At 45.5% G+C, this 27,280-nt stretch overlaps 1 protein-coding gene across 1 annotated transcript; it reads right to left on the reverse strand.

Annotated features, from left to right (window-relative positions):
- IFT22 (intraflagellar transport 22) lies at nucleotides 1–26,674 on the reverse strand. Its single transcript, XM_044287077.1, has 5 exons — nucleotides 26,504–26,674; nucleotides 23,995–24,077; nucleotides 19,088–19,174; nucleotides 17,514–17,716; nucleotides 1–613 (listed from the first exon to the last, which is right to left on the reverse strand). The coding sequence occupies exons 1-5, from the start codon at nucleotides 26,540–26,542 to the stop codon at nucleotides 465–467; spliced, it is 561 nt and encodes a 186-aa protein (XP_044143012.1). The 5' UTR covers nucleotides 26,543–26,674; the 3' UTR covers nucleotides 1–464.
- Nucleotides 26,675–27,280: the final 606 nt, after the last annotated feature.

Consider the following 27,280-nt stretch of genomic DNA (forward strand, 5'->3'; position numbering starts at 1 on the left):
ATGGCATTCCTTGTGTAGGTGTGTATACAGAGATAGCAAAAAATATATACATATACATATATATCAATCTGCTCAGCTCCTCCTGCTGATTGCTTTGCATTTTGTGGTGACAGGTTCGCTTTAACAATTGCAGATCTGGTAGAGTATTATAGAAAATAGGAAATGAAGTAGTGTGTACAGGCTGTCTATATTTTATCTCTATTTGGAAACTTTCTATGCATTAAATTATAATTTTTTTCATAAAGGACAATACTATACATATATTTTTGTATGATACAAACATTGGTCATGATAAAATATTTTAAGATTTCCAACTATAAAATACAGAATGTTATTTCCTAGTAAGAACAGTGACTAGCCTTTGCTATGCTCGATGAAGCATCGTGTTGTTTTCTTTATAAGTCTGAGTCTGAATAAGGAAACACGTCAGTAAAAGGCATGAGTTTTTACATCATAACGTAATGCTATGTAATAATAGACATTTCTTCCCGGTCTCTACTCTCTGACAATGAGCTGATGACACCTCGGAGATATTTTACAAATTCCAGTCTGACATCCTCAGGATCTTCTTCTAGATTGGAATGTACCAAAGGTAATTTGGCTAAAGCTGAGGCTGTAAAGAAAAACAGAAAGAAGATGAGAACCTTCAAATACTTGCGAAAATTGAAAAGGCCAAAACATAGCAAGGCCATACAAATGTATTGAACAGGAAGCAAGAGGAGGACAAGGGCAACGTGACACATACTAGTGACTAAAGGGGCCGCCCCATCTCAACATTTATAGCATATCGCTAGAATATCCCACAAATGTCAGATAGGTGCGGGTCCCACCTCTGGGACCCACTCCTATCTCCCGAACAAAGTCCCCCACTTTCCATTCATCGCTAAGAGAGTTCCAAAAGTCTCAAAGTAGTAAGTGGATTGGAGTAGATGCCAAGCATGTGCGGTGTGCTCTCCTTCCGTACAGCGGCCCTGTCCTGGAGATGGGAGAACGTCCCAGAGGTGGGACCCGCACCTATCTGACATAGCGATATGCCATAGAAGCTGAAATAGGAATACCCCTTTAACTTAAGGATTTTCCTGTTTAACACTACCTAAGAGACCCTTTAACCGCCTCCGGACCGCCTAACACAGATGTGCGGTCCGGAGGCGGCAGCGCTGCGCAGAGTCACGCATATACGAGTCATCTCGCGAGACGCGAGATGACGCGCTTTGCCGGCCCGCGCATGCGCAGTTCGGGCCGGCATTTCGTCAAGGGGAGTCGCGTCATCAGCTTGCCAGCCAATGATCGCGGCTGGCAAGCTGCTGATTTTTAAAAAAATCCAATCAGAAGCCACATAGCAGATCATATTATATGGCTGCCCTGCTCCTCTGCTGGTCCTTTTCGTCGGTTGGATCCAGCAGAGGAGCAGGCTTCACAGTGAGTAGCACCAACAGTACACACTTAGCCCCAGATCACCCCCTGCACCCCAATTAACCCTTTGATCGCCCCTGTCAATCACTAGTGAAAGGAAAAAAGTGATCAGTGCAAACTGTCACTTTTTTTTTTCACTGCTATTGACCGTTAGGTTTTAGTATAGTTTTTTTTTTTTGATCACTGCACATTCACTTTACACGCGCTGCGGCGATAAAAAAAATCAGTTTTGATATTTTTTTATCAACCGCAGCGGCCTCCGGTACTTCGCTAGCCTCCCCTTTGTAAGACAGGCTTGCTTTTTTTTCTTGGGTAGTCTCAGGGAATACCCCTAAATTTAGTTGCCCAAATGTCAAACAGGGGGTATTCTTCTGAAGAGGCTTCTGATCCAGTCGGATGAGGAATGGGAACCCTCATCTGATGAATCCAGCGGGTCAGAATACGAACCTGTAGAAAGCAGTGGCTCTCTGACCCAAAGTTCGGACGAGGAGGCTGAGGTCCCTGATAGCACCAGGCGTACCCGGCCCCGTGTCGCTAGACCACAGGTTGCGCAGGATCTGCTTCAAGAGCAGCAGAGTGGGGCTGGCGCTGTCGGATTACGTGGTGAGGCATACACCAGCAGCGCAGCCCTCCCTGGACCTAGTACCAGCACTGCTGTACAACCTGGTGAAGTGGCGAGCACCAGAAGGGCAGTTGAAGCTGGTACGGTGGCACGTGCAGTAGTGACCCCGTCGCAGCCACCGCAAAGACGGGCCCGTAGAGCCCCTAGAATCCCAGAGGTGCTGGCAAACCCTGATTGGCAGTCCCCAACTTCAGCCGCACCTGTAGTTTTCCCTTTCACTGCCCAGTCTGGAGTTCGGGTTGAGACAGCTCAGATCGGTTCGGCCCTGGGATTTTTTGAGCTGTTCTTGACTGCGGAGCTCTTAGACATAGTCGTGGCCGAAACAAACAGGTATGCCACACAATTTATAACCGCCAACCCGGGAAGCTATTATGCCCAGCCTTTCCGGTGGAAACCAGTCCAAGTTTCCGAAATTAAAACTTTTCTGGGCCTTCTCCTCAACATGGGTCTAACTAAAAAGCATGAATTGCGGTCATATTGGTCCACGAACCCAATTCATCACATGCCCATGTTCTCTGCTGCTATGTCCAGGACACGTTTTGAGGCTATCCTGCGTTTCCTGCACTTTAGCGACAACACCGCCTCCCGTCCCAGAGGCCACCCTGCTTTTGACCGGCTCCACAAAATTCGGCCCCTCATAGACCATTTCAACCTGAAATTTGCAGATTTGTATACCCCAGAGCAAAACATCTGCGTAGACGAGTCCCTGATACATTTTAGCGGGCGCCTTGGCTTCAAACAATACATCCCAAGCAAGCGCGCCCGGTATGGGGTCAAATTGTATAAGCTCTGTGAAAGGGCCACAGGCTATACACACAAATTTCGGATCTATGAGGGAAAAGATCAGACCCTGGAGCCGGTCGGTTGCCCTGACTACCTGGGGAGCAGTGGGAAGACAGTCTGGGACTTGGTGTCACCCTTATTCGGCAAGGGGTACCATCTTTATGTGGACAATTTCTACACAAGTGTGGCCCTCTTTAGGCATTTGTTTCTAGAACGGATTGGCGCCTGTGGCAACGCGTGAACTAGTTCCGCGGGCTTCCCCCAACGGCTCGTTAGCACCCGTCTTGCAAGGGGGCAGAGGGCCGCACTGTGTAACGAAGAACTGCTCGCGGTGAAATGGAGAGACAAGCGTGACGTTTACATGCTCTCCTCCATTCACGCAGACACGACAATACAAATTGAGCGAGCAACCCGTGTCATTGAAAAGCCCCTCTCAGTCCACGACTATAACCTTCACATGGAAGGGGTGGACTTCAATGACCAGATGTTGTCTCCGTATTTAGTTTCCCGCAGAACCAGACGCTGGTATAAGAAGGTGTCTGTATATTTAATTCAATTGGCTCTGTATAATAGTTTTGTTCTCTACAGTAAGGCTGGGAGAACTGGATCCTTCCTCAAATTTCAGGAAGAGATCATCGAGAACCTCCTGTACCCAGGAGGTTCCGTGGCCCCATCCACCAGTGTAGTTAGCCGTCTACACGAGCGACATTTCCCCAATGTCGTTCCTGGTACCTCAACCCAACCGTCACCCCGAAAAAGATGTAGTGTCTGTAGCAGGAGTGGAATAAGGCGTGACACCCGCTATTTCTGTCCTGACCACCCTGCCCTATGCTTTGGAGAGTGTTTCCGGAAGTACCACACACAGGTACACCTAGCATAGGGATCACATCTCTCCAGGACAGGCACACAGGGCTATTAGGGCCCATTCACTCACAGCTGCTGCAAACGTCTCCTTTCACCTGGGACAAAGTGCATAACGCACTTCGCCACATCTTTGGGCGATTTGCGCTTTGCACATTGACCCATGGGGAAGGAGAGGTTTATTCTATAAAGGTTAAAAAAAAAAAAAAAACACCAGTAAGCAAAAAGGTTAATGTTTAGTTCAAAAAGTTAAAGTTTATATATTCTGTTCGAAAGTTAATAAAATTATTGCGTTGCGGCCTGGTTTTTTCTTTTTTACCTTCCAGGTGGACCAACCAATCGACTAGCTGCAGCACTGATGTGCATTCTGACAGAAGCATTGCGCTGCTGTCAGATTACACGCAAGTCGGTGTATGCGGCGCTGCAAGACGAGATTTCTACTCTGCAGTAAAAGATACGTTTGCCGAGGCATATGAGCTGAGGAGGAGGCGGCGTTCCTATGCTTTGGCAAACACTTTGTATATAAAAAAAACAAAAAACCCGGCAATGATTTATTAATCCACATCGATTGATGTGAATGGAGAAATCTGGTTTGCCAGGGCATACAAGCTAAGTGGGTATGGATGTTGGGCGGAGCTCCTATGTCCTGGCAGACGCCTTTCCCCTCCTTTTTTTTTTTTTGGCAGAGATTTTCTTCATCCACATTGTTCGATGCGAATGAAGAAATCTGTGCCGTTCATTTTTTTCTTTCAGCCCAGAGGCTGAACGGAAAAAAAAAAAATATCTCATTACCTGTATGCTCAATATAAGGAGAATAGCAGAAACTCCTAATGCTGCCCATACATGTAATAATTGCGGAGACCCTCAAATGCCAGGGCAGTACAAACACCCCACAAATGACCCCATTTTGGAAAGAAGACACCCCAAGGTATTCGCTGAGGGGCATATTGAGTCCATGAAAGATTTAAATTTTTGTCCTAAGTTAGCGGAAAGTGATACTTTGTGAGAAAAAAAAAAAAAAAAAAATATCAATTTCCGCTAACTTAGGACAAAAAAATAAATTTCTATGAACTTGCCAGGCCCCTCATTGAATACCTTGGGGTGTCTTCTTTCCAAAGTGGGGTCACATGTGGGGTATTTATACTGCCCTGGCTTTTTAGGGGCCCTAAAGCGTGAGAAGAAGTCTGGGATCCAAATGTCTAAAAATGCCCTCCTAAAAGGAATTTGGGCACCTTTGCGCATCTAGGCTGCAAAAAAGTGTCACACATGTGGTATCGCCGTACTCCGGAGAAGCTGGGGAATGTGTTTTGGGGTGTCATTTTACATATACCCATGCTGGGTGAGATAAATATCTTGGTCAAATGCCAACTTTGTATAAAAAAAAATGGGAAAAGTTGTCTTTTGCCAAGATATTTCTCTCACCCAGCATGGTTATATGTAAAATGACACCCCAAAACACATTCCCCAACTTCTCCTGAGTACGGCGATACCAGATGTGTGACACTTTTTTGCAGCCTAGGTGGGCAAAGGGACCCACATTCCAAAGTGCACCTTTCGGATTTCACAGGTCATTTTTTACAGATTTTGATTGCAAACACCTTCTCACACATATGGGCCCCTAAATTGCCAGGGCAGTATAACTACGCCACAAGTGACCCCATTTTGAAAAGAAGACACCCCAAGGTATTCCGTGAGGGGCATGGCAAGTTCCTAGAATTTTTTATTTTTTGTCGCAAGTTAGTGGAATATGAGACTTTGTAAGGAAAAAAGAAAAAAAAATAATCATCATTTTCCGCTAACTTGTGACAAAAAATAAAAAGTTCTGTGAACTCACTATGCCCATCAGCGAATACCTTAGGGTGTCTACTTTCCGAAATGGGGTCATTTGTGGGGGTTTTCTACTGTTTGGGCATTGTAGAACCTCAGGAATCATGACAGGTGCTCAGAAAGTCAGAGCTGCTTCAAAAAGCGGAAATTCACATTTTTGTACCATAGTGTGTAAACGCTATAACTTTTACCAAAACCATATTTTTTTTTTGCCCAAACATTTTTTTTTATCAAAGACATATAGAACAATAAATTTAGCGAAAAATTTATATATGATGTCGTTTTTTTTGCAAAATTTTACAGCTGAAAGTGAAAAATGTCATTTCTTTGCAAAAAAATCGTTACATTTTGATTAATAATAAAAAAAGTAAAAATGTCAGCAGCAATGAAATACCACCAAATGAAAGCTCTATTAGTGAGAAGAAAAGGAGGTAAAATTCATTTGGGTGGTAAGTTGCATGACCGAGCAATAAACGGTGAAAGTAGTGTAGTGCAGAAGTGTAAAAAGTGGCCTGGTCATTAAGGGGGTTTCAGCTAGCGGGGTTGAAGTGGTTAATGAGGACCTGTCATGTCTCCTGACATATCCGTTTAAGTAAATACTTGCATTCCTGATGAAATAACAATACCTGGATGCATTTCTGGTAGTTACTGAGTGAACACTGACGTGTGAATAAGGCCTATTTCACATGAGCGTTACGGATTCTCTCAGGGTCTGAGAAACCCAATTCACGTCTATGGAACCAGAGCTTTGTGAAAAACCCAGAATATAGAACATGCTGCATTTTTTCCTGAACGCAGAAAAGATCCGTGTAAAACCACGCTCATGTACACAGACCCATTGAAATCAGACCTGATGTGTGAAAGGGGCCTTAGGGCTCATGCACATGATGGTTGTTTTGGTCCTGCATCCGTTCCGCATTTTTTCCAGGTCAAATGCGGACTTATTCACTTCGTTGTCCGTTTTACATACAAGGATAGGACAGTTCTGTTATGGGCCAGATGTTCCTTTCCTTAGCCTTAGTTTCTGTGTTGTTGCCTTGTAAATAGGGTTGCAACGAGTACTCGATTAAATAGAGTAATTAGACACAAAAAATTTGCATCGAGGATTCGCTTGTGTCACGTGACCAAGGAGCGGGAGTGAAGTGCTTGCTATTATTTCCGCTCCGTGGTCTCCCGCTGGCTCGCAATGCGCTCGGAATAGTCACCCTCCTAGCAGGGGGCCTCCGGACACTCCACAGCATGTCCATGGTCCTGTGCTGAACTGACCTCCTGATGTACTCATTTTGTGACCTGACGCGCTGTGTGACGTCAGGCCCAGAGCAGCTTGGAACGATGAAGTGTCGTTGGCACCCCTGCTGGAAACATAAGTTGATGACATAGAGGGGGTGGGGGTGTGACTAAGGCCAGGCTCCCGGAGTGCACAGCGTCATAGCAACCAATGACGCTGTGCACTCCAGGTGGCAGGAGGAGGGCAGGCTGGGCTTTCACGGACCGTGCATCCATGGTTTAACTGAAGTGTGGTCCAGCCTTAGGGAAGAATTGGCACAAGGGGGAGAGCTGAAGGCACTGGGAGATAGTGGAGGAGAGCTGAAGGCACTGGGAGATAGTGGAGGAGAGCTGAAGGCACTGGGAGATAGTGGAGGAGAGCTGAAGGCACTGGGAGATAGTGGAGGAGAGCTGAAGGCACTGGGAGATAGTGGAGGAGAGCTGAAGGCACTGGGAGATAGTGGAGGAGAGCTGAAGGCACTGGGAGATAGTGGAGGAGAGCTGAAGGCACTGGGAGATAGTGGAGGAGAGCTGAAGGCACTGGGAGATAGTGGAGGAGAGCTGAAGGCACTGGGAGATAGTGGAGCTGAAGGCACTGGGAGATAGTGGAGCTGAAGGCACTGGGGGAGATGATGGCACTGGGAGATAGTGGAGCTGAGTGCATTTTGGGGAACAGAGCTGATGGCACTGGGGCGAACTGATGCACTTAGGGGGGAACGAAGGGTGTTGGGGACTGATGGCAGGGGGTCTGATGAGTTTTTATAAAGGAAAGCAGTCTATTAATTCATTTTTTCCTATTATACTCGATTAATCGTAAAAATAATCGGTAGAATACTCTTTTGCTAAATTAATCGTTAGCTGCAGCCCTAATTGTATACGAGGTATAGTGCTTTCAAGTAGCAAAACAGGGTTTCTAGGTAACGTCTCTGGTGCGCACTGGGGAAAAATCTATGGTTTGGAAGCAGTTTTCGATGTGCACTTTTTAAAGGGCAGATTTGTACCTATGACACCGGCTGACCTGTTACATGTGCGCTTGGCAGCTGAAGGTAACTGTGTTGGTCCCATGTTTATATGTGTCCGCCTTGCTGAGAAAAATTATGTTTCATTATATGCAAATGAGCCTCTAGGAGCAACGGGGGCGTTTCCATTACACCTAGAGGATCAGTTCCCTCAGCAAATGCCTTCGGCAATTTGATTGACAGAGGCAGGCAGTGCAGATCAGCCATAGGTACAAGTCTGCTGACAGATGCCCTTTAACGGCGAAACACGTTAATTTAACCTATTTCACCAATAAAAACTGCAAACGCATTGAAAACCACTGCAAAACCATATTCATTTTTAACTGCAACTCAACAGTTATGTGTGAATATACCCTTACGGGCATATGTACTATGGCTGGCATTTCATGAGCCAATCTTATGAAAAAAATCCATTCAAAGATGTACACAGGCGTCTTAATGGATGTGGTGCATCTCCTGGCTGTCCATGCGCCAGAAAATAAGATCTACACCAGCTATGAGCAGGCACAGATTTCAACTATAATTTAGGAGACCACGCTCCCTCCTGCTAAAACCTGCCCACTTCTCTCACCACTTTTGAAAAGTGGAGAAAAGTGTGAAATTATACAATTTAGATATGACGTGCGCATCATTTGCATCTTTTTTATGCTATAAAAAAATGGTGTAAAACCGATGATTAATCTGCCCCTTAATTAGATCAACTGTACGTGTCCATTACTCCAAGCAAAGAACAGTCGTCCCTACATTAAAATTACCATATTTTTCAACCTTAAACCAATAAAACTAAAACCTTGTACAATAGCAAATGTTCTGTAGATCCAGATACACCAGTTGCACAGCCTGGCCCACACAGCTAGTAAATAAACCTTTCTAATGTTATACTGCCATCTAGTGGTGGAAAGACAGCATTACTGAGCCGTTCTCATGCCTTACCGTGTTAGTTTATGAACATTCAGCATTGGTTAAACAATAATGGTAGTTTGTAATCCCCCAGTACTAATCCTATTGATATGACAGGCAGCTGCTGCCAAGGCCAATAAGATAATGGGTTGCATCAAAAGGGGCATAGATGCCCATGATGAGAACATAGTCCTACCACTTTACAAATCACTGGTCAGACCACACATGGAGGACTGTGTACAGTTTTGGGCTCCTGTGAACAAGGCAGACATAGCAGAGCTGGAGAGGGTTCAGAGGAGGGCAACTAAAGTAATAACTGGAATGGGGCAACTACAGTACCCTGAAAGATTATCAACATTAGGGTTATTCACTTTAGGAAAAAGACGACTGAGGGGAGATCTAATTACTATGTATATATCAGGGGTCAGTACAGAGATCTCTCCCATCATCTATTTATCCCCAGGACGGTGACTGTGACGAGGGGACATCCTCTGCGTCTGGAGGAAAGAAGGTTTGTACACAAACATAGAAGAGGATTCTTTACGGTAAGAGCAGTGAGACTATGGAACTCTCTGCCTGAGGAGGTGGTGATGGTGAGTACAATAAAGGAATTCAAGAAGGGCCTGGATGTATTTCTGGAGTGTAATAATAGTACAGGCTATAGCTACTAGTGGGGTCCATTGATCCTCCTTCACACAACCGTTTTTTTCCCCCCGTTTACGGAATGTTTTTTGCGTTCCGTATACTTAACCATTCATTTCAATGGTTCCACCAAAAGAAAAAAGGAATGTACTCCGTATGCATTCCGTTTCCGTATTTCCGTTCCGTTGAAAGATAGAACATGTCCTATTATTGCGTGCAAATCACATTCCGTGGCTCCATTCAAGTCAATGGGTCCGCAAAATAAAAAAAAAAAAAAAAAAAAATAAAAAAAAAGAAGAACACATACGGAATGTACTCCGTATGTCTTCCGGATCCATTCCTGCTCCGTATGCTCAGCCCAATTTTTTCTATGTAATAACTGTATACGCCGAATGGAAACAAAAAACTGAATGAAAATGAATGGGGCACATCCAATCGTTACTACATAGGGCAATATGCTGCTGAGAAAACCGGAATTAGACTTACCGGTAATTCAGTTTCCATGAAATCACCATGACGGCCACAAGGAGATTGACCCATGACCTCTGTGGGGGCAGGAAACAGAGAAGAGGTTAAATTGCCCCCTCCCACCACCGCACCTCAGTGTTCCAAAGATATCAAGTGCCAGAAGTGTCCTAGTATTTCCCAGTATTACACCATACCAGAAAAATACCGGTGAAAAACAAAATTTCAACAAAAGAAGGGGAGGGAATGTATGGGCCGTCATGGTGATTTCATGGAAACTGAATTACCGGTAAGTCTAATTCCGGTTTTCCCATATCATCACCATGACGGCCACAAGGAGAGTTATAAAATTATTTTTTATGGGTGGGGGCAACCGCTTGGAGAACCTTCTGACCAAAGGAGAGGCCAGAGGTTCCAGACAAGTCCAAACGGTAATGTTTCACAAATGTGTGAATACTAGACCAGGAGGCGGCCCTGCATATATCATCCAGGGAGGCCCCTGCTCTTTCAGCAAAGGTAGTGGATACAGCTCTGGTAGAGTGAGCTCTAATATTGGAAGGAGGATCCAGATTCTGATTCTTATAACATAAGGTAATAGTGTCCTTAATCCATCTTGCAATGGAGGATTTTGAGGCCCTGGATCCCCTATTCCTTCCAGCAAATTGGACAAGCAGACTGTCAGACTTCCTGAAGTCCCTAGTGGCTTCCAAGTATCTAATGACTGTACGCCTAACGTCAAGGAAATGAAATTTCTCTTCCTCCTGATCCTTGGGATTGTTGAAGAAGGATGGAAGTAGGATCTCCTGGCCTCTGTTGCGGTCTGAGGCCACCTTTGGCAGGAAACCTGGGTCTAGTTTAAGCACAATCGTATCCTCAGTGATGGTAAGGTATGGTTCCCTAATGGAGAGAGCCTGAATCTCTCCCAGTCTCTTGGCAGAGGTAATTGCTATAAGAAAGGCAGTTTTGAATGAAAGCAACTTAATTGAACAATCCTCCAATGGCTCGAATGGGGAACACATAAGATTGTTGAGAACTAAATTTAAGTCCCAGGTTGGGCTGCGGGACCTAAGCGTGGGTCTCAGTCTACGTGCAGCTCTAATGAATCGTTTGATCCATCTATGGTCTGCCAGGTCGGAATCAAAGAAGGCGCTCAATGCCGAAATTTGAACCTTTAAGGTGGATGGAGAGAGGCCCATGTCCAGGCCCCTTTGTAGAAATTCCAGAATTTTCTGGATACTGGGCCCCACAGAATTTGGATTCTCCTCGCCCGACCATGAGCAGAATCTCTTCCAGATCTTCAGGTATATCGCGGAAGTGACTTCTTTCCTAGAACATCTCAGGGTGGCTATAACCTGGTCTGACAGGCCCTGAGACCTTAAGAGGGAGACCTCAGGATCCAAGCCGTGAGCTTCAGGAACTCCGGATGAGGATGTAGCAAAGGACCCTGGTATAGGATGTCCCCCCTGAGTGGGAGTCTCACTGGTTCGTCTATTGCTAGCTTTAATAGAGGGGCGAACCAACTTCTCTTGGGCCAGAACGGAGCGATCAATATTACCGTGGTTCTCCCCTCCTGAATCTTCTGAATGACCCTCGGGATGAGCGGCAAATGGAGGGAATGCGTACCCTAGATCCCAGCACCATTTTAGGGAGAAGGCGTCTACTCTCCAGGGATGGTCCCCGGCATTTAGGGAGCAAAATGTTTGCACTTTCGTATTTCTCCTTGATGCGAACAGGTCTATTGTAGGAAGCCCCCATCTTTGGGTTAGCATATTGAAGACCTCTGGGTTCAGTGCCCACTCTGTATGATCTACCACCTGTCTGCTCAAAAAGTCCGCTTCTAGATTCAGGGATCCCTTCAGGTGCATTGCTGAGATGGACTTTAGTTCCTTTTCTGCAAAGGAGAAGATTTCCTCTGAGATACTCTGGAGTCTCCTTGATCGAGTACCCCCTTGGTGTTTTAGGTAGGAGACCACAGTCACGTTGTCCGATAGGACTTTCACGTGCTGATTTCTTATCAATCGCTTGGCGGTGAGAAGGGCTTCTCTTACTGCATACAGCTCCCTGAAATTTGAAGATTGAGCAGATATCAGACGCTTCCACGCTCCTTGGAAATAGGCTCTGTCGATTTTTGCTCCCCAACCGGATTGGCTGGCGTCCGTGAAGATGGTAATTGACGGTGATCTGATCCATGGGACTCCCTGGGACAGATTCCTCTCCTTCGTCCACCATGAGAGGGACCTCTTTACTAATCCTGGGATTGGGAGCTTGGAGTCCAGAGAACCCTTCTTCTTGTTCCAGTGGGACAATAGCCAGGTCTGAATCACACGGCAGTGAGCCTGTGCCCACTCGACAGAGGGTATACAGGAGGTTAGGAGGCCGATTAGGCTCATTGCTTCCCTCACTGAGCATTTTTTCCCGCGTTGGAAGTGCCTCACCTTGTTTATCAGGGACTGGATTTTGCTCTGTGGAAGAAAGGTTGACTGAGTTACGGAGTCTAGAGTAACTCCCAGAAATCTCACCTTCTGGGATGGAACCAACATTGACTTGGGTTCGTTCACTATCCAACCTAGTTGAGATAGGCGGGACAGAAATACTTCCAGGTCCGACAGCAGGAGATCTTTTGAGTCCGCTATGACTAGGAAATCGTCCAGATATGGCACTATATTTAATCCCTCCTGTCTGAGAGGGGCTATCATCTCTACCACAAGTTTGGTGAAGAGCCTTGGAGCGGCTGAAATCCCGAAGGGCAGTGCTATAAACTGGAAATGACGAATCCGATTGGAAGGGTCTAGGATAGCAAATCTTAGAAACCTCTGGTGATCTGGGTGAATGGGGACGTGCAGATAGGCGTCTTTCAGGTCGATCGAGCACATAAATGCCCCTAGCTTTATCAACGGTACTAAGGATTTGAGAGACTCCATCTTGAACTTCCTGTAAAGAATAAAGTTGTTCAGTTGTTTTAAGTTTATGATGGTCCGGAAGTCTCCTTCCTTTTTCCTTACTAAGAATAGGGTTGAATAGTACCCTTGACCCCTCTGAGATGCGGGGACCGGGATTACAGCACCCTTCTTCACCAAGTCCTGGACTCCTTGAAAGATATTTAGGTTGGAGAGTCTGGTAGGCAACTTCGTGATGACGAATCTTGCAGGGGGGAGAGAGGTGAACTCGATCCTGTAACCTTGCTGAATGATGTCCAGGGCCCAGGGATTTCTTGATGTTAATGACCATGGACCCAGGAAATCCTTCAGTCTCCCCCCTACAACTGCGTCATTGTTTGTCCTCGGATTTGGATTGGGGCTTGAGAAGGAAGCCCTTTCCTCTACCCCCTTTGGGATAAGACCAGCGGCCTGACTTGCCTTTCCCTCTAACAGACTTGTTCTGTCCGCCGTAGGACCGAAAGGACTGGTTCTTCCTAAAGGACCTTTCCTCTGGGAATCCCTTTTTCTTGTCGGCCGCCTTCTCAAGTATCTCGTCTAGGACCGGCCCGAATACATATTCTCCTGAAAAGGGGATAGATATCAACTTTAGTTTAGAGATTCTATCGCCCGACCAGGACTTCATCCACAAAGTCCGACGAGCCGCATTGGAAAGCCCTGCCTCCCTAGCACAGAATCTGATAGATTCAGCAGATGCATCTGCCAGGAACCCTGTAGCTGATTTAAGTAGCGGTATGGACTGCAGGATTTCTTCCCTGGAGGTCTTCCTGCTTAGGTGGTTCTCAAGTTCCCCTAACCATAGGTACATAGACCTGGCTACCGACGTTGCCGCAATGTTGGTTTTGATGTTAAACATGGAGGCCTCCCAAGCTTTCCTTAAAAGGGCATCTGCCTTCCGCTCCATGGCGTCCTTCAATTGGGCAGCATCCTCAAACGGCAGGGCAGTCTTTTTGTTAACCTTTGCCACCTGCACGTCAACTTTAGGGGTCCCGTCGAACAGCTTAGACTGAGAGGGGTCGAATAATAATCGATTTTTAAACTCTTTGGAAATCCCCAATCGTTTTTCTGGTTCTGACCATTCCTCCAGAATCATTTGTCTAATGTGTTCGTTTATGGGGAAGACCCTGGATTTTTTCACCTTGAGTCCCCCAAACATTTCGTCCTGAATGGAAACGGACCTAGGGGTCTCTTCAATCCCCATTGTTGCTCTGACTGCCTTTAGCAAGTCATTCATCTCCTCCGAGGAAAAATAAAACTTCCTATTATTTTCGTATATTTCCCCCTCAGAGAGAGATGGATCATCCTCCCACTGCGTAGAAGTAGAAGCTTTATCGCCTGCATCCTCGGATCCGGAGGAAATAATCCTGGAACACGGACGCTTGCGAGAAGGCTCGTCCTGGGGATCAGACGGAGCAACTCTAGCGGCCCGAATTTCTTCCTGAACCACCGATCTGATATTTTCCATAAGGGACGATTGTTCCTGCTGGATCACATTAGAAATACATGCTTTACAAAGCTTCTTTCCATATTCGTCAGGCAGTTTCCTTGCACAAGAGATGCAGCGAGGAGGTTTTTTAAACTTTTTTTGCGCCTCTTTAGCCTGAAACAGATATGGAAATAGCGGTATCAGAAATAAGGCTTTAGCAAAAAAGAATATCGTGCCATAAGACAAGCGGACCCCCAGAGGGATACTTACAGGAGGCAGAGGGGGAGCATCCAGCTCCATAACAGTTTGTACCTCAGGACCTGACATTTCTGTAAAGTAAAATGCAGCTGCAGTACTCACAGACCTCAGATCAGCGTCCTATGGCAGCTCCCGCCTTTTATTCAAACTGCTCTGCTCCTGCGCTTTACTTCCGGGTTACGGCCGAACCCGGAAGTGACGTCACCGACGTCGGTGTGCGCACACGCCGGCCGCTACCAGCCCGACCCACAGGGGAGGAGGAGGAGGAAGATTGCGGCCCCGGGAGCAGGCTCCAGACCAGCCGGAGCGAGTCCTCCCGATACCCCCCAGCCCAGCATGAGCACGCGGCCGCCGGCGGACTGGGGGAGCTCCGACGAGCCTCAGGTAACCAGGAGGCCCCTGGAGACAAGAAAAAAATAATAAAACAAAATCCTATCTTCATCTCCCTGCCGCCGCAGGGAGACTCTTCTCTGACCTTGGCCACAGTGGGGACAGGAACACTGAGGTGCGGTGGTGGGAGGGGGCAATTTAACCTCTTCTCTGTTTCCTGCCCCCACAGAGGTCATGGGTCAATCTCCTTGTGGCCGTCATGGTGATGATATGGGAAACTGGACTTTTTGATGCAGCAAGAAATATGCCAACACCCGACAAACAAGCAATTATTGGAAATGAGCATTCACACGAACTCTGGCACAATAGAAAACGGATCCGTTCCCCATTGTCTTTCAATAGTGTTCAAGATGGATCCGTCATGGCTATAGAAGACATAATACAACCGGCTCTGTTCATGACGGATGCAGGCGGTTGTATTATTGTAATGGAAGCGTTTTTTTGCAGATCCATGACGGATCCGCAAAAAACGCTATTGTGAAAGTAGCCTCAGCCATTTTCCAAACCAAACAACTTCGTGGGAAATGATAAATCAGCTGGGTCTGCCGGCCACCCGCTTCCCCACGCACGTCATGTCCCCTTTTCTCACCACCTCTGAAAATTGGCCTGAAGGGGGAAAAGTCACAGATTTTGCTGCAAAAATGGCATTCAACTAAGGCTACTTTCACACTAGCGTTCGGGCGGATCCGTTCTGAACGGATCCGCTCATAATAATGCAGACGGAGGCTCCGTTCAGAACGGATCCGTCTGTATTATTTTAGCATATAACAGCTAAGTGTGAAAATAGCCTTGTACGGATCCGTCCAGACTTTCAATGTAAAGTCAATGGGGGACGGATCCGCCTGAAGATTGAGCCATATTGTGGCATCTTCAAACGGATCCGTCACCATTGACTTACATTGTAAGTCTGGACGGATCCGCACGCCTCCGCCTCCGCACCGCACGGCCAGGCGGACACCCGAACGCTGCAAGCAGCGTTCAGCTGTCCGCCTGTCCGTGCGGAGGCGAGCGGAGTGGAGGCTGAACGCCGCCAGACTGATGCAGTCTGAGCGGATCCGCTCCATTCAGACTGCATCAGGGCTGGACGGCTGCGTTCGGGTCCGCTCGTGAGCTCCTTCAAACGGAGCTCACGAGCGGACCAGCGAACGCTAGTGTGAAAGTAGCCAAAATCAGCGGTTTTAATACACCACTATGGTGGCGTATACCACTTAATAAATGTCTCCCTTGTACCTTTTTTTAAACATTTCAAGTAGGTTTAGGGTCCATTCACACGTCCGTAAGTGTTTTGCGGATACGCAAAACACGGAGACCTGCAATGTGCGATCTGCAACTTGCGGACCGCACATCACAGACACTATAAAAGAAAATGCCTTTTCTGGTCCACAATTGCAGACAAGAATAGGACATGTTCTATATATTTTTTTCAGTAAAGGAATTGCGGATCCCGAAAAAACGGATGCAGGGATTCGCATCCGTTCCAGCCCCATTGAAAGTGAATGGGTCCGCAAATTGCGGAACGAATGTGGACCTTAATTACGGACGTGTGAATGGACCCTTAGTCCTGAAAAACCTCTTTAAGGCTGGTCAAAACACTGCAGCCAGATGTCACTATAAGGCCCTATAGTCGTGCTGCGGGCCACAATACACGAACACAGTCCGTGGGGCAGCCGCAGCGGATCGCGGTCCCATTCACTTGAATGGGTCTGTGATCCGGCCGTTCCGCAAAAAGACAGGACATGTTCTATCTTTTTGCGGAACGGAAGTATAAGACGAAACCCCACGGAAGCATTCTGTAGTGCTTCCGTAGGCATCCGTTCCGCACCATTCCGCATCTCCGGATTTGCGGACCCTTTGAAGTGAATGGGTACGCATTCTTGATGCGGAGTGCCCATGGAACGGCACCCGTGTATTGCAGGTCCGCAATAGGGCAACGGGGCGCACATGCCTGTGTGAAAGAGGCCTAAGGGTCCATTCACACGTCCGTAGTTTGGGTCCGCATTCGTTCTGCAATTTGCGGACCCATTCACTTTCAATGGGTCTGGAACGGATGCGAATCTGCATTTTCGAGATCCGCATCTGCATCCGTTTTTTCGGGATCCACAATTCCGCAATTGCGGACCAGAAAAGGCATTTTGTATTATAGTGTCTGTGATGTGCGGTCGGAAAATCGCGGATCGCACATTGCAGGTGTCCGTGTTTTGCGGATCCACAAAGCACTTACGGACGTGTGAATGGACCCTAAAGTCTAGGTGAAATTATTGGAAAGTATACATACACAGCATTTTGGGTTTTGGCACTAGGAAGCTGTCTTACATTTAGAACTGGCGGAGGATGCGGCGGAGTTATGAAGAAGCCGGCGCCTCTTCATAACTTCGGCGGAACCACCACCAGCTTAAGACTTTTTTTAAGACCGGGTCTAAAATCCCGGTCTTAATAAATGTGCCCCTTAGTCTCAATTTTTTTGTTGTACTCATTCCACTTTTTCCACACAGAGCTCCGTATTTATACTATCAAATGAATGACCCTTGTGTAATGCATGGACGGGCTGGATCTGCTAGACAGGGGCCACTCTTATGTAGAAGCTCTCCATTTTGGCTCATAAAAGAGGTCCTATGGAAAAGGGGGTTGTCAGTTGCTTCAATACCCTCCAAGTGTAGAATAAGATACAGCGTAAGCAGAACAGGAGGATTACATAGGACACTTACATAGCTCTGGTTTCTCGGTTTGGTCTCCTGATCCAGGCTTGAGATGTGCGATCAGGAGGCACTGGTTATCTTGGAAGCGCTGCTGATGGATAAAGTTACTGTGCCATATTTCAATCTCTTTCAGGTGACTTGGAATGTCTGAATTAAATACAATAATGACCCCGTGGGAATCCTTCATTAACGCAGGCCAGCAACTTTCAAACCTACCAAAAGAGGAGACAAGATGGTAAGAAGCAAACCGTGGTGAACGTCATCAGCCAACTGCACTAGCTGGCAGACACTTATAGATGATTGCGCCCTGGGGACTACACAAGGGACGGGCACTTTTACCCTAAATCATCACTGGGCAGGTCTAATTTCTAAGAAAATTTATTTTCTAAAAATTCTCCATGCCAGCACACAATTCAAGGGGTTCAAAAGAATTACTTAGACCTTCTGAGTACAGGTAATATAGACTGACGCCCATTCAAATGACCATGTAATACTCGGTAGGGCTTAGAATGCCAGAATGATACCTAACAACTCTCAACAATGGCTCACAGAAAATACATTGTCAATAGACCATAAGGAAAGCAGAGGTCCAGACTGAAAGAACTCTTTAAAGGAAAGGTTTCACCTGTTTTTATTTTCTGATTACAGATTTTTTATTCTATTTCCTGAACATGATTATGGGGGCGGCCATCTTGCCTGAGCTTTTTAGAAAGCATTAAGACAATTGCTTTACGGCAGCCCCGTGGTCCATAGACACAATGGTAAGGAGGGGACCTAATTGACTTCTATGGGAGAGTTTTCTAGACTAAGTACGCAGGATGTCCTGCACATATCACGGAGCTTTTATCATCCCTCATATCTCTACTAGAGGTGACCAACCGTCATATGTGACCTGTGCAGAGCTCATTGTACAAGGGAAGAATAAAATAGCTCTGGCGATCGCCTATTGAAAAATGGTGGATCCTGTCTTATCTGTCATTTTAATTCTGCCTGAAATAATATCACTTCTGTGTATAGATAAGCAGATATCTGCAGTAAAGTGATCTGAACAAACCAAAAAGTGGCGCTTATTGTTAGTTAGAGAGGTGCTCTTTAAAAATTATCTAAAAAAGGCACAAACCATGCCTAAAACAAGTGAAATTGATAAAAAACTAATTATATTTATTTATTCCTTCACAGCTGCATGATGAGGTTTATGATTAAGAATGCACGGAAAAGTAAAAAAAAAATTGGCAGCAGGTTGTTCCGGCAGAGAATGGCTTTCCGGAGTTCGCAGTATCTGGCCTAGCCGCATATTGCTGTTCACCACTGGACCAATTGACTATAATGGGATCCGGCTGCATTCCGGCATGAGTACTGGGTTTCAGCTGGACAAGAAGTCCTTATGGGTCTCTGTTTATGACCATGCTGCCCGGCCACCTGCAACCGCATAAGGGCCATCTAGGTCAACGCTTCTGGATCAGAGAATTGGGAAGTGCCAGGGGTTCTTCTTCAGGAGCACGAGTAGAAATGTCACATCTGTTTTAGACCTTTTGTGTGATTCACAGTAACACATTCCCAAGAAAGTAGTGATAAACATTTACTTGTGATCTCCTCCACAGTCCCAAAGCTCCACTTCACATCCAGGTCCTTTGTTTCCATTTACATTTGGGCATTCAAACTCTAGTATCCTGTATAAAATAAGGAAGAAGATCTGTACAATCTGTATTGGAAATCTATCAAGGCAAATATTTATTAAGCAATAACATTGACATATCATTCTCCTAGTAAAAAGTCCATTACCGTACAGTCAGCTGAGTCTACACGTTATAATGAGGCTTATTAAACCGCACATCTGTGGAACACTATAACAACCCGCCTGTATAATATACAATGTATTGTGCAGTACGTCTAAGCCCTGTCATGTTCCCTGGGAGAACGCTGAACATATGCAGACTATAAAACCGGAAGGGAAAAGGCCATTGACTCTGTAGTGATCGGCACCAGTAATTCACATTTATTAAAAAAAATATATAAATACAGGCAGATACTTATCCATGTATCCGTGTCCGATTGGCTCCAGATTTATTTGGCATTAGGACAACAACCCCAAACATACAGCCATGTAACATGTGACCATCAGTATGCCTTTTTACAATGGCCAAGTCTAAGCTCTGCACAGGTCTCTTGCATGACAGCCGGGCTCCTGCTCTAATGGCTCGGATTGGCAAAAGCGTAGATCTTGGCTTAGATGCTGCAGTCAATAGTGACAGCAGCATCTAAGCAGTTTCAGAGGGTGGGGGCTCCCACTATCATGCATTGGCACTGCCCCAAATGAGAATGCAGGGTAACCGTGTGCTCACACAGCAGCCAGGGGCCCAATGAAGGTCCCCTAGGTCTGCCCTCAGTGTATGCGCAAAGGGGTTAGAGGTTGCAGTGCTCGTGAGAGAGCGGTGACCTCTTCTATGGTTACCTGGACACCATCTAAACTGTAGCTGAGGGGAACGGGAAAACTGAATTAGTCTTACTGGTAATTCCCTTTTCACTAAACCTCCATGACGGCACCTTACTAGGAGATCATCCTCCTCCTCCTACCAGGCAGGGGCAGGAAGCTTCAAAAGGGCCCACCTCCATGCAATCTTCAGTGTCTTCCAGACTTGACAGGCCCTATATTACAGCATTCATACCACAAAACTTCCATACTTTATAGCTTTAGACTTAATATGTATAATCTAAGCACTGGTTATTCTAAGATTCATATATATACTGCCTGTCCCCCCAAAAAAAGTCGCCACCTGGATTTAACTAAGCAAATAGTTATGGGCCTCCTATTGGATAATTACTGCATGGGCGATTATCTTTCAGCTGTTATTTAACCCCAACTGGTGCAATGAGTTGCTTCTGTTTTCTTGAACAACCATGTCGAAAGACACATCTCGTGGTCGTGGAAAAGACGTTAGTCTGTTTGAGAAGGGTCAAATCATTGGCATGCATCAAGCAGAGAAAACATCTAAGGAGAATGCAGAAACTACAAAAATTGGGTTAAGAACTGTCCAAGGCAATATTAAAAACTGGAAGGATAGTGGGGACCCATCGTATTCGTGGAAGAAATGTGGCGGGGAAAAAATCCTGAATGATCGTGATCAGCGATCACTTAAACGTTTGGTGAAATAAAATAACTGTAGAACTCAGGGCTATGTTTAATAGTGAAAGTAAGAGCATTTCCACAAGCACAATGCGAAGGGAACTTAAGGGATTGGGACTGAACAGCTGTGTAGCCATAAGAAAACCACTAAGCAGTGAGGCAAACCAGAAAAAAGGCTTAAATTTGCTAGGAGGATAAAGATTGGATTCTGGAGCAATGGAAGATGGTCATGTGGTCTGATGAGTCCAGATTTACCTTGTTCCAGAGTGATGGGCACATCAGGTTAAGAAGATAGGCAGATGAAGTGATGCACCCATCATGCCTAGTGCCTACTGTACAAGTCTGTGGGGGCAGTGTTATGATCTGGGGTTGCTGCAGTTGGTCAGGTCTAGGTTCAGCAATAGTATGTGCTCCAAGAATGAGGTCAGCTGACTACCAGAACATACTGAATGACCAGGTTATCAATGGATTTTTTCTTCCTTGATGGCACGGGCATAATCCAAGATTACAAATGCCAGGATTCATCAGGCTCAAATTGTGAAAGAGTGGTTCAGGGAGCATGAGACATCATTTTCACACATGGATTGGCCACTACAGAGTCCAGACCTTAACCCCATTGAGAATCTTTGGGATGTGCTGGAGAAGGCTTTGCACAGCAGTCAGAAGCTACCATCATCAATACAAGATCTTGGTGAAAAATGTATGCAACACTGGATGGAACTAAATCTTGCGACTTTGCAGAAGCTTATCGAAACAATGCCACAGCGAATGCGTGCCGTAATCAAAGCTAAAGGCTTTTTTTGGTGGCAACCTTTTTTTTGGACAGGCAGTGTATAACCAAAAAGAAAAAAAAAACTAAATTATTGTTCCTCATAAATATGTTTTCTTTTTTTAAAATTTGTGGGGGGCGGGCATAGTGAATATAAGCGGTGTCGTTATGGAGGTTTTAGGAAAAGGGAATTACTGGTAAGACTAATTCAGTTATTCCCCTCACTTCCATAACGGCACCTTACTATGAGAATTAACAGATTATTCATTTAGGGTGGGAAGACTACTATTTAAGGTCCCTTTTCACATCAATGTCTACTCTATAGTGTTTAATTCAAGTTTGAGCGTTGGACCATGTTGCCACCCTACATATTTGATCGAGAGAAGCGGATGCCCTTTCCACCCAGGATGTCGATACTGCCCTAGTAGAATGAGCTTTCAGGTTAGAAGGTGGTTCCTTCCTCATTACTCTATTGGCTTCACAAATAGCTGATTTAAGCCAATGCGCTATGGTCGCCCTAGAAGCTTTAAGACCTTTCCTGTTTCCCAAGAACTGAATAAAAAGACTATTGGATTTCCTCCAGGCCTTAGTAACTGATAAGTATTAGAGAATGCATCTCTTGATGTCTAAACTGGGAAAAACTTTCTCTGCTTCAGATCTAGGATTTTCGCAAAATGAGGGAAGAACAACAATCCGACATCACTTTAGGAAGAAAAGAGTCCTTAAACCTCAAAATAATCCTATCGTCTCTAATGGTTAGGAATGGTTCCCTGAAGAGAAAGCTTGTAATTCATTAACTCTGCTTCATTAACACTGTTTTGAGGGTCAAGAACTTGATGTTTACTTCCTCCAGAGGTTAAAATAGAGAAATAGAGAAATAGTAAGACCTGAAAGGACTAGGTTTAGGTTCCGGGGTGCAACTATAGGTCTTAGCCTAGGTCTAAATCTGTCAGTACCCTTCATGAATCTAACAATCCATGGGTGAGCAGCCAGCTTTACATGCAAGAAAGTGCTCAAAGCAGATATCTGCACTCTGAGTGTGCTAAGTTTTAACCCCTTGCTAAACCCTTCTTGTAAGAACTCTAGAATTGCATGGACATCCTCCAATTTAACTGAAGGATTTTCCGAACACCAGTGATTTTTGTCCTACTGGCGAACATAATGCTGACTACGGAATCTGAAAGGCTCCTAGATGTAAGAATTAGCCTTTCAGGATCCGTGCTGACAGGCGCAGACTTGTCACCTTTGGATGAGAGAACGGACCTTGTGTTAGAAGGTCCTGGGACCACGGCAGAATCCAGGGGTTCTCCCTGGACATTTTTGTCAGGAGCGGGTACCATGATTTTGTTGGCCAGCCTGGTGCTATTAGAATGATATTTAACCTGTCTTCTCATATCTTTCTTAAGACTCTCTGTATTAAGGGCAATGGGGGAAAGCAATACACTAGATTAAAATTCCACCTGATCGCTAGTGCATCCGTTCCTGCACTTTCTTTGTCCCTTGGATCCAAGGAGTAGTAGATCGGTACCTTTGCATTGTTCTTGTTCGTAAATAAATCTACTTGTGGTAAACCCCATTTATGCACTAGCGAGTTGAATATTTCTTTCTTTAAACTCCACTCCCCTGGATCCAATCTCCTTCAACTTAGAAAGTCCGCCTTGATATTTTGTGTCCCTTTCAAGAAAACTCATTTTCCGCCCCCAAAAAATAGGGAATACGGAATTTTTTTCTTGAAAGTGCAGGAAACCGAGTAAAATTCCTACACTTCTGTATATTACAAAAGCATTATAGAGGGCAATTTGCGTCTGGTGCAATGCCAATTTTTTATACCATGCCCGAGCTTTGCGGAGGGCAGTGTATGGTAGCAGTACCTGGTCTGACAGATCCACTCCTCCCATAAACTTATTATAGTCCTGGATGCACACAGGTTTGGGGACTGATTCTGTGGATCCACGAACTGGGACAGGGGTGTATGGTATCACGCTTGTCTTTGTACTTAACAAGCATCATGTTATCACTGCTAACTGCCCTGCTTTCCCTCACTTTTATTCTTTGGTCTATAACATTTTTAGTCAGATGTTTTTGGTTTCGTCTAATAGTTCCGCATGCAACTAGGGATGAAACGATTACTCGATTGAATCGAGTCATTTGACACAAAAAAAATCCTTGATACAATTTTTTTTAAATGAATGCCATGCATGTACGGCCGGAATGCGGTCTGGCACAGCATTCCCCGCCGTACATGCACGACATAATGTGTTAAGGGGTTAAAGTGTCATTTATTTTACAACTACATCAAAAGTTCTGATTCAACCTCTCCAGACGCCACCTCCACGCCCCAGATTACACCGCTGAGGAAGGTCCTGTTGATGACCCATACAGATCTGAGACCCTGAGACCCACTGATCTGAGACCCTGAGAGGAGTCAGCACAAATGCCCATTTAGTAGGGGCACAAACCAGTACTACTTCAGCGGTGAATCAACCTAATATTACTACAATCTACTGACATGTTCCCATGGTACACCAAGCAGTAGTTCAGGAGAAAAGTTCAGTAACTGCTGGCCCGGTACACTTCTATACGGACAGGTACATTACCTCACACCTTGGGTTGGACTGTATTCTCCACCAATATTTTCTGTGGCATCAGCTAAAAAGTTGGACAAAGTTGTCTTTCCACACTGCAAAAAAAAAAAAAAATATGTAAAAATTAAACTTACAAAATCCATGTAAAGCCAACAATCTCAATGGGGGAGGCATTATAATTAAAGGGGCATTCCAGTTATGACAACATATGCCTTATCGACAAGATCGGTGAGGTTCTTACCATTCATCACAAGAATAGGAACTCTGTACCCTGCAGGGCCCCATGACATGGACGCAGTGGCAGGTCGGACATGCGCACACAGTAGATCCAGTCATCTCTATGGGAGATCCCGAGACAGCATTCGGAGACAGAGGAGCAATGCATAAGCCTGACGCGCCGCTCCGTTCATTTCAAGGGGCCCCATGAAGTACAGAGTCCCCATTCTTGTGAGTGGTGGGGATTCCAGTGGTAGTATAGGGATAAACCGGAATACCTCTTTAACCGTGACGTACGGGTGGATGAGGTAATGTATGGAGTGGGCTGCTGCTGTGAGCCCGCTCCAAATGCGGCGGGTGTCGGCTGTATCATACAGCATGGCACCCGGCTACAATGACGGGAAGGGCGAATCAGCCAACCCGTCATTTAACCCCCTCAGGTGCAGCGACATCTGTGAGGTAAGACAGAGGGGTGTGGGTCAGCTCCAATTGGTTACCATGACACTGCTGAAGTCTTCCAGGCCTGCCATGGTAAGCTCCCTGCTGCGGTGTGCACAAGGCACAGCTCAGCAGGGACAGTGTCAAATCCTATTCACCCTAACAGACCTCTAAATAGGGTGAATAGGACAAGGGATCAAAAGATAGTTAATAGTTATTAAATAAAAGGTTAAAAAAAAGTTACAATTTTTTTTAAACCTCATTAAAATACGGTATTAAAAGTTGAAATAAAAAAATATTAACAATAAAAAAAATAAACATATCAGGTATCGCGAAAATATCTGAACAATTAAAATATATATTTATTTAATTCCTGTGCGGTGAATGCCGTAATGAAAAAGAAAAAAAAAAAAGTTGTACGTACCACAAAATGGTACCAATAAAAACTGCAGTTCGTCCCGCAAAGAACAAGCCCTCATACAGCTCCGTGGACGGAAATATAAAAAAAAGTTATGGTTGTCAGAAAATGGCCATTTTTGTATTGAGTTGCAGAATAAGAACTTCAGTCAGTTTTAGCGCACAGTGAAAGCTGTGCTGTCAAAGCCCCCAAAACCTTGGCGGTATATATTTTTTCAACTTAACAGCACAAAATAATTTTTTTCCCGTTTCCCAATAACAGACATGGTGAATTAAATTGTGCCTTTAAAAAATACAACTTATCCCGCAAAAAAAATAAGTCCTCGTATGTCTATATCAATGGAGGATTAAAAGGTTATGGCTATATGGAACATGGGGAGGAAAAATGAAAACCCCTTAAGGGGTTAGAGGAGAATACCCAGTGTCGGACTGGGGTACCTAGGGCCCACCAGTAAAATTTATTTTGGGGGCCCACCATACGGATACATTCAAATATAATAAATAATCTAACAAGTTTTTTATATGAACATAGGCTGGTTGAGGTGCTGTACATTGAATATATGTATGAAATCCAGTAAGTCTACTGTGTTATATGCCATTTGTGCAGGGGGTGGGAGACTAGGGGCCCACTTTGCTCAGGGGCCCACCGGGGGATTCCCCTGTACCCCTGTGGGCCAGTCCGAGCCTGAGAATACCCCAAATGATCCTGAAATGAGGGACCTGTAACATTGCTTCAGTGGTGCAGCCCCTAACAGTGGCACCGGGCCGCCCTCTGAGCAGGGAACTACCACACACCCCCATTTAGAAGAAATCTAAACAAAAACATGAATAGTTTTTATTAAAAAAATATATTTTTTGTTTGTTTTTATGTTGGGAAAATATGATATTTAAAGTGGTTGGCCAGGATGGAATGTTTTATTTTATTTTTATTAAACCATCCTCCAGGCCAGTGTAGAAGTATACTTACTTGCTGCCCGCTTAGTGTATCCCCAGCTATCTTCATTGCGCTTCCAGTATAGATCACAGGCACTGCTGCAGCCAATGACCGGCCTCAGCAGTGACGTGTCCCCAAGCAGCACATGACACTTGGGGACACGTCACCACTGAGGCCTGTCATTGGCTGTGGCAGGTATTGGGGCACAGTGAAGACAGCCCCTTTAAGGCCAAAGATCTGCTCATTCCCAATCTGCCCTGTGTAAATGCCATTGTTGTGGCTGGGGCTGTTCTGGAGGGCACTGAGGGGCATAAACCTGTATGTGCTACCCCTGCCCTGAGCTTCTGTAATTAACTACATTGGGGGTTATCTCTGCATCGTCTCAATGTTATATAAAGTCGCCCGTAACCTCAGCGTTAGTTCACACAAGCAGTCCGAATGCCGCACATGGTAACAGCAATGCTTATAAAGACGCTTCGGCTCCTGAGCACAATCAGTCCATAGCCCTGTCCTCACCTCACTGGGTCCGACAATCAGCACCTTCGCCTTCAGCATCCTTCTGCCGGATCGGTGGTCGCTGCTCCAGAAGAGCGGGGGACGGGTAATCCGGATAATCCCGATATTACATCAGAGGCTACGAGCCCATACAGCGCGGATTACTGCTGCTGCGGCCTTTGCGACTACAGCCGCGTCCTCCGTTTCCATAACAACACAGCGGGCGCAGCCATAGGCTGCCGCCGTTTCCAGGGAGACCGTGCTGAGTAAATCTGTTGTGTGATTTTCCCTGGCACGTTCGCCATTATCACAGCCCGCAGTCCAGTGCCTTCCTCTGTCAGTGATGGGGGTCATTCTAGGTTCAGTAAACTAAGAACCTTAACGGTTCTAACGGCACCATTTACATGAAGTGGGAAACGGGAAAATATCGAAATAAAAATAAACACAATTCTGCCACAGTTTTATGAGCTTTCTTTTTACAGTGTTTCCGATGCGTTAAAACTGACCCGATTCGTTAAAACTACTCTCATTTGTGTAGTTTTTCTTGCGTTTTAATACAAAAAAAGTTAAAACTTTGGAAAAAACAAATCTTTTCTTTGTATAGCCGTATTTGGACCCCCATACGCTGTTTTTTAGTTATGTGTATGGAGCTGTGTGAGGGCTCATTTTTTGGAGGGAGGAGTGTGTATGACTTTTTGATCACTTATTACTTAATTTTTTTGGGAGGTGAAGAGACCAAAAAAATAAAAATAAAAGTGAATTGGCCATTTTCACTTGTTTCAGTTTTGCTGTTCACCG

The sequence above is a fragment of the Bufo gargarizans genome, chromosome 3, assembly GCF_014858855.1.
Source record: "Bufo gargarizans isolate SCDJY-AF-19 chromosome 3, ASM1485885v1, whole genome shotgun sequence".
In the NCBI taxonomy this organism is placed as follows: domain Eukaryota; kingdom Metazoa; phylum Chordata; class Amphibia; order Anura; family Bufonidae; genus Bufo; species Bufo gargarizans.

Bases quoted from the DNA above. Each gene is read 5' to 3' on its own strand.
- IFT22 (XM_044287077.1), bottom strand. From the start codon at position 26,542: ATGCTGAAGGCGAAGGTGCTGATTGTCGGACCCAGTGAG. The intron at 19,175-23,994 runs GTAATGTACCTG...TATTTTATACAG, and splicing joins AGTCCAACCCAAGGTGTGAG to GATACTAGAGTTTGAATGCC. The intron at 614-17,513 runs GTAAGTGTCCTA...TTTTCTTTACAG, and splicing joins AACCGAGAAACCAGAGCTAT to CCTCAGCTTTAGCCAAATTA.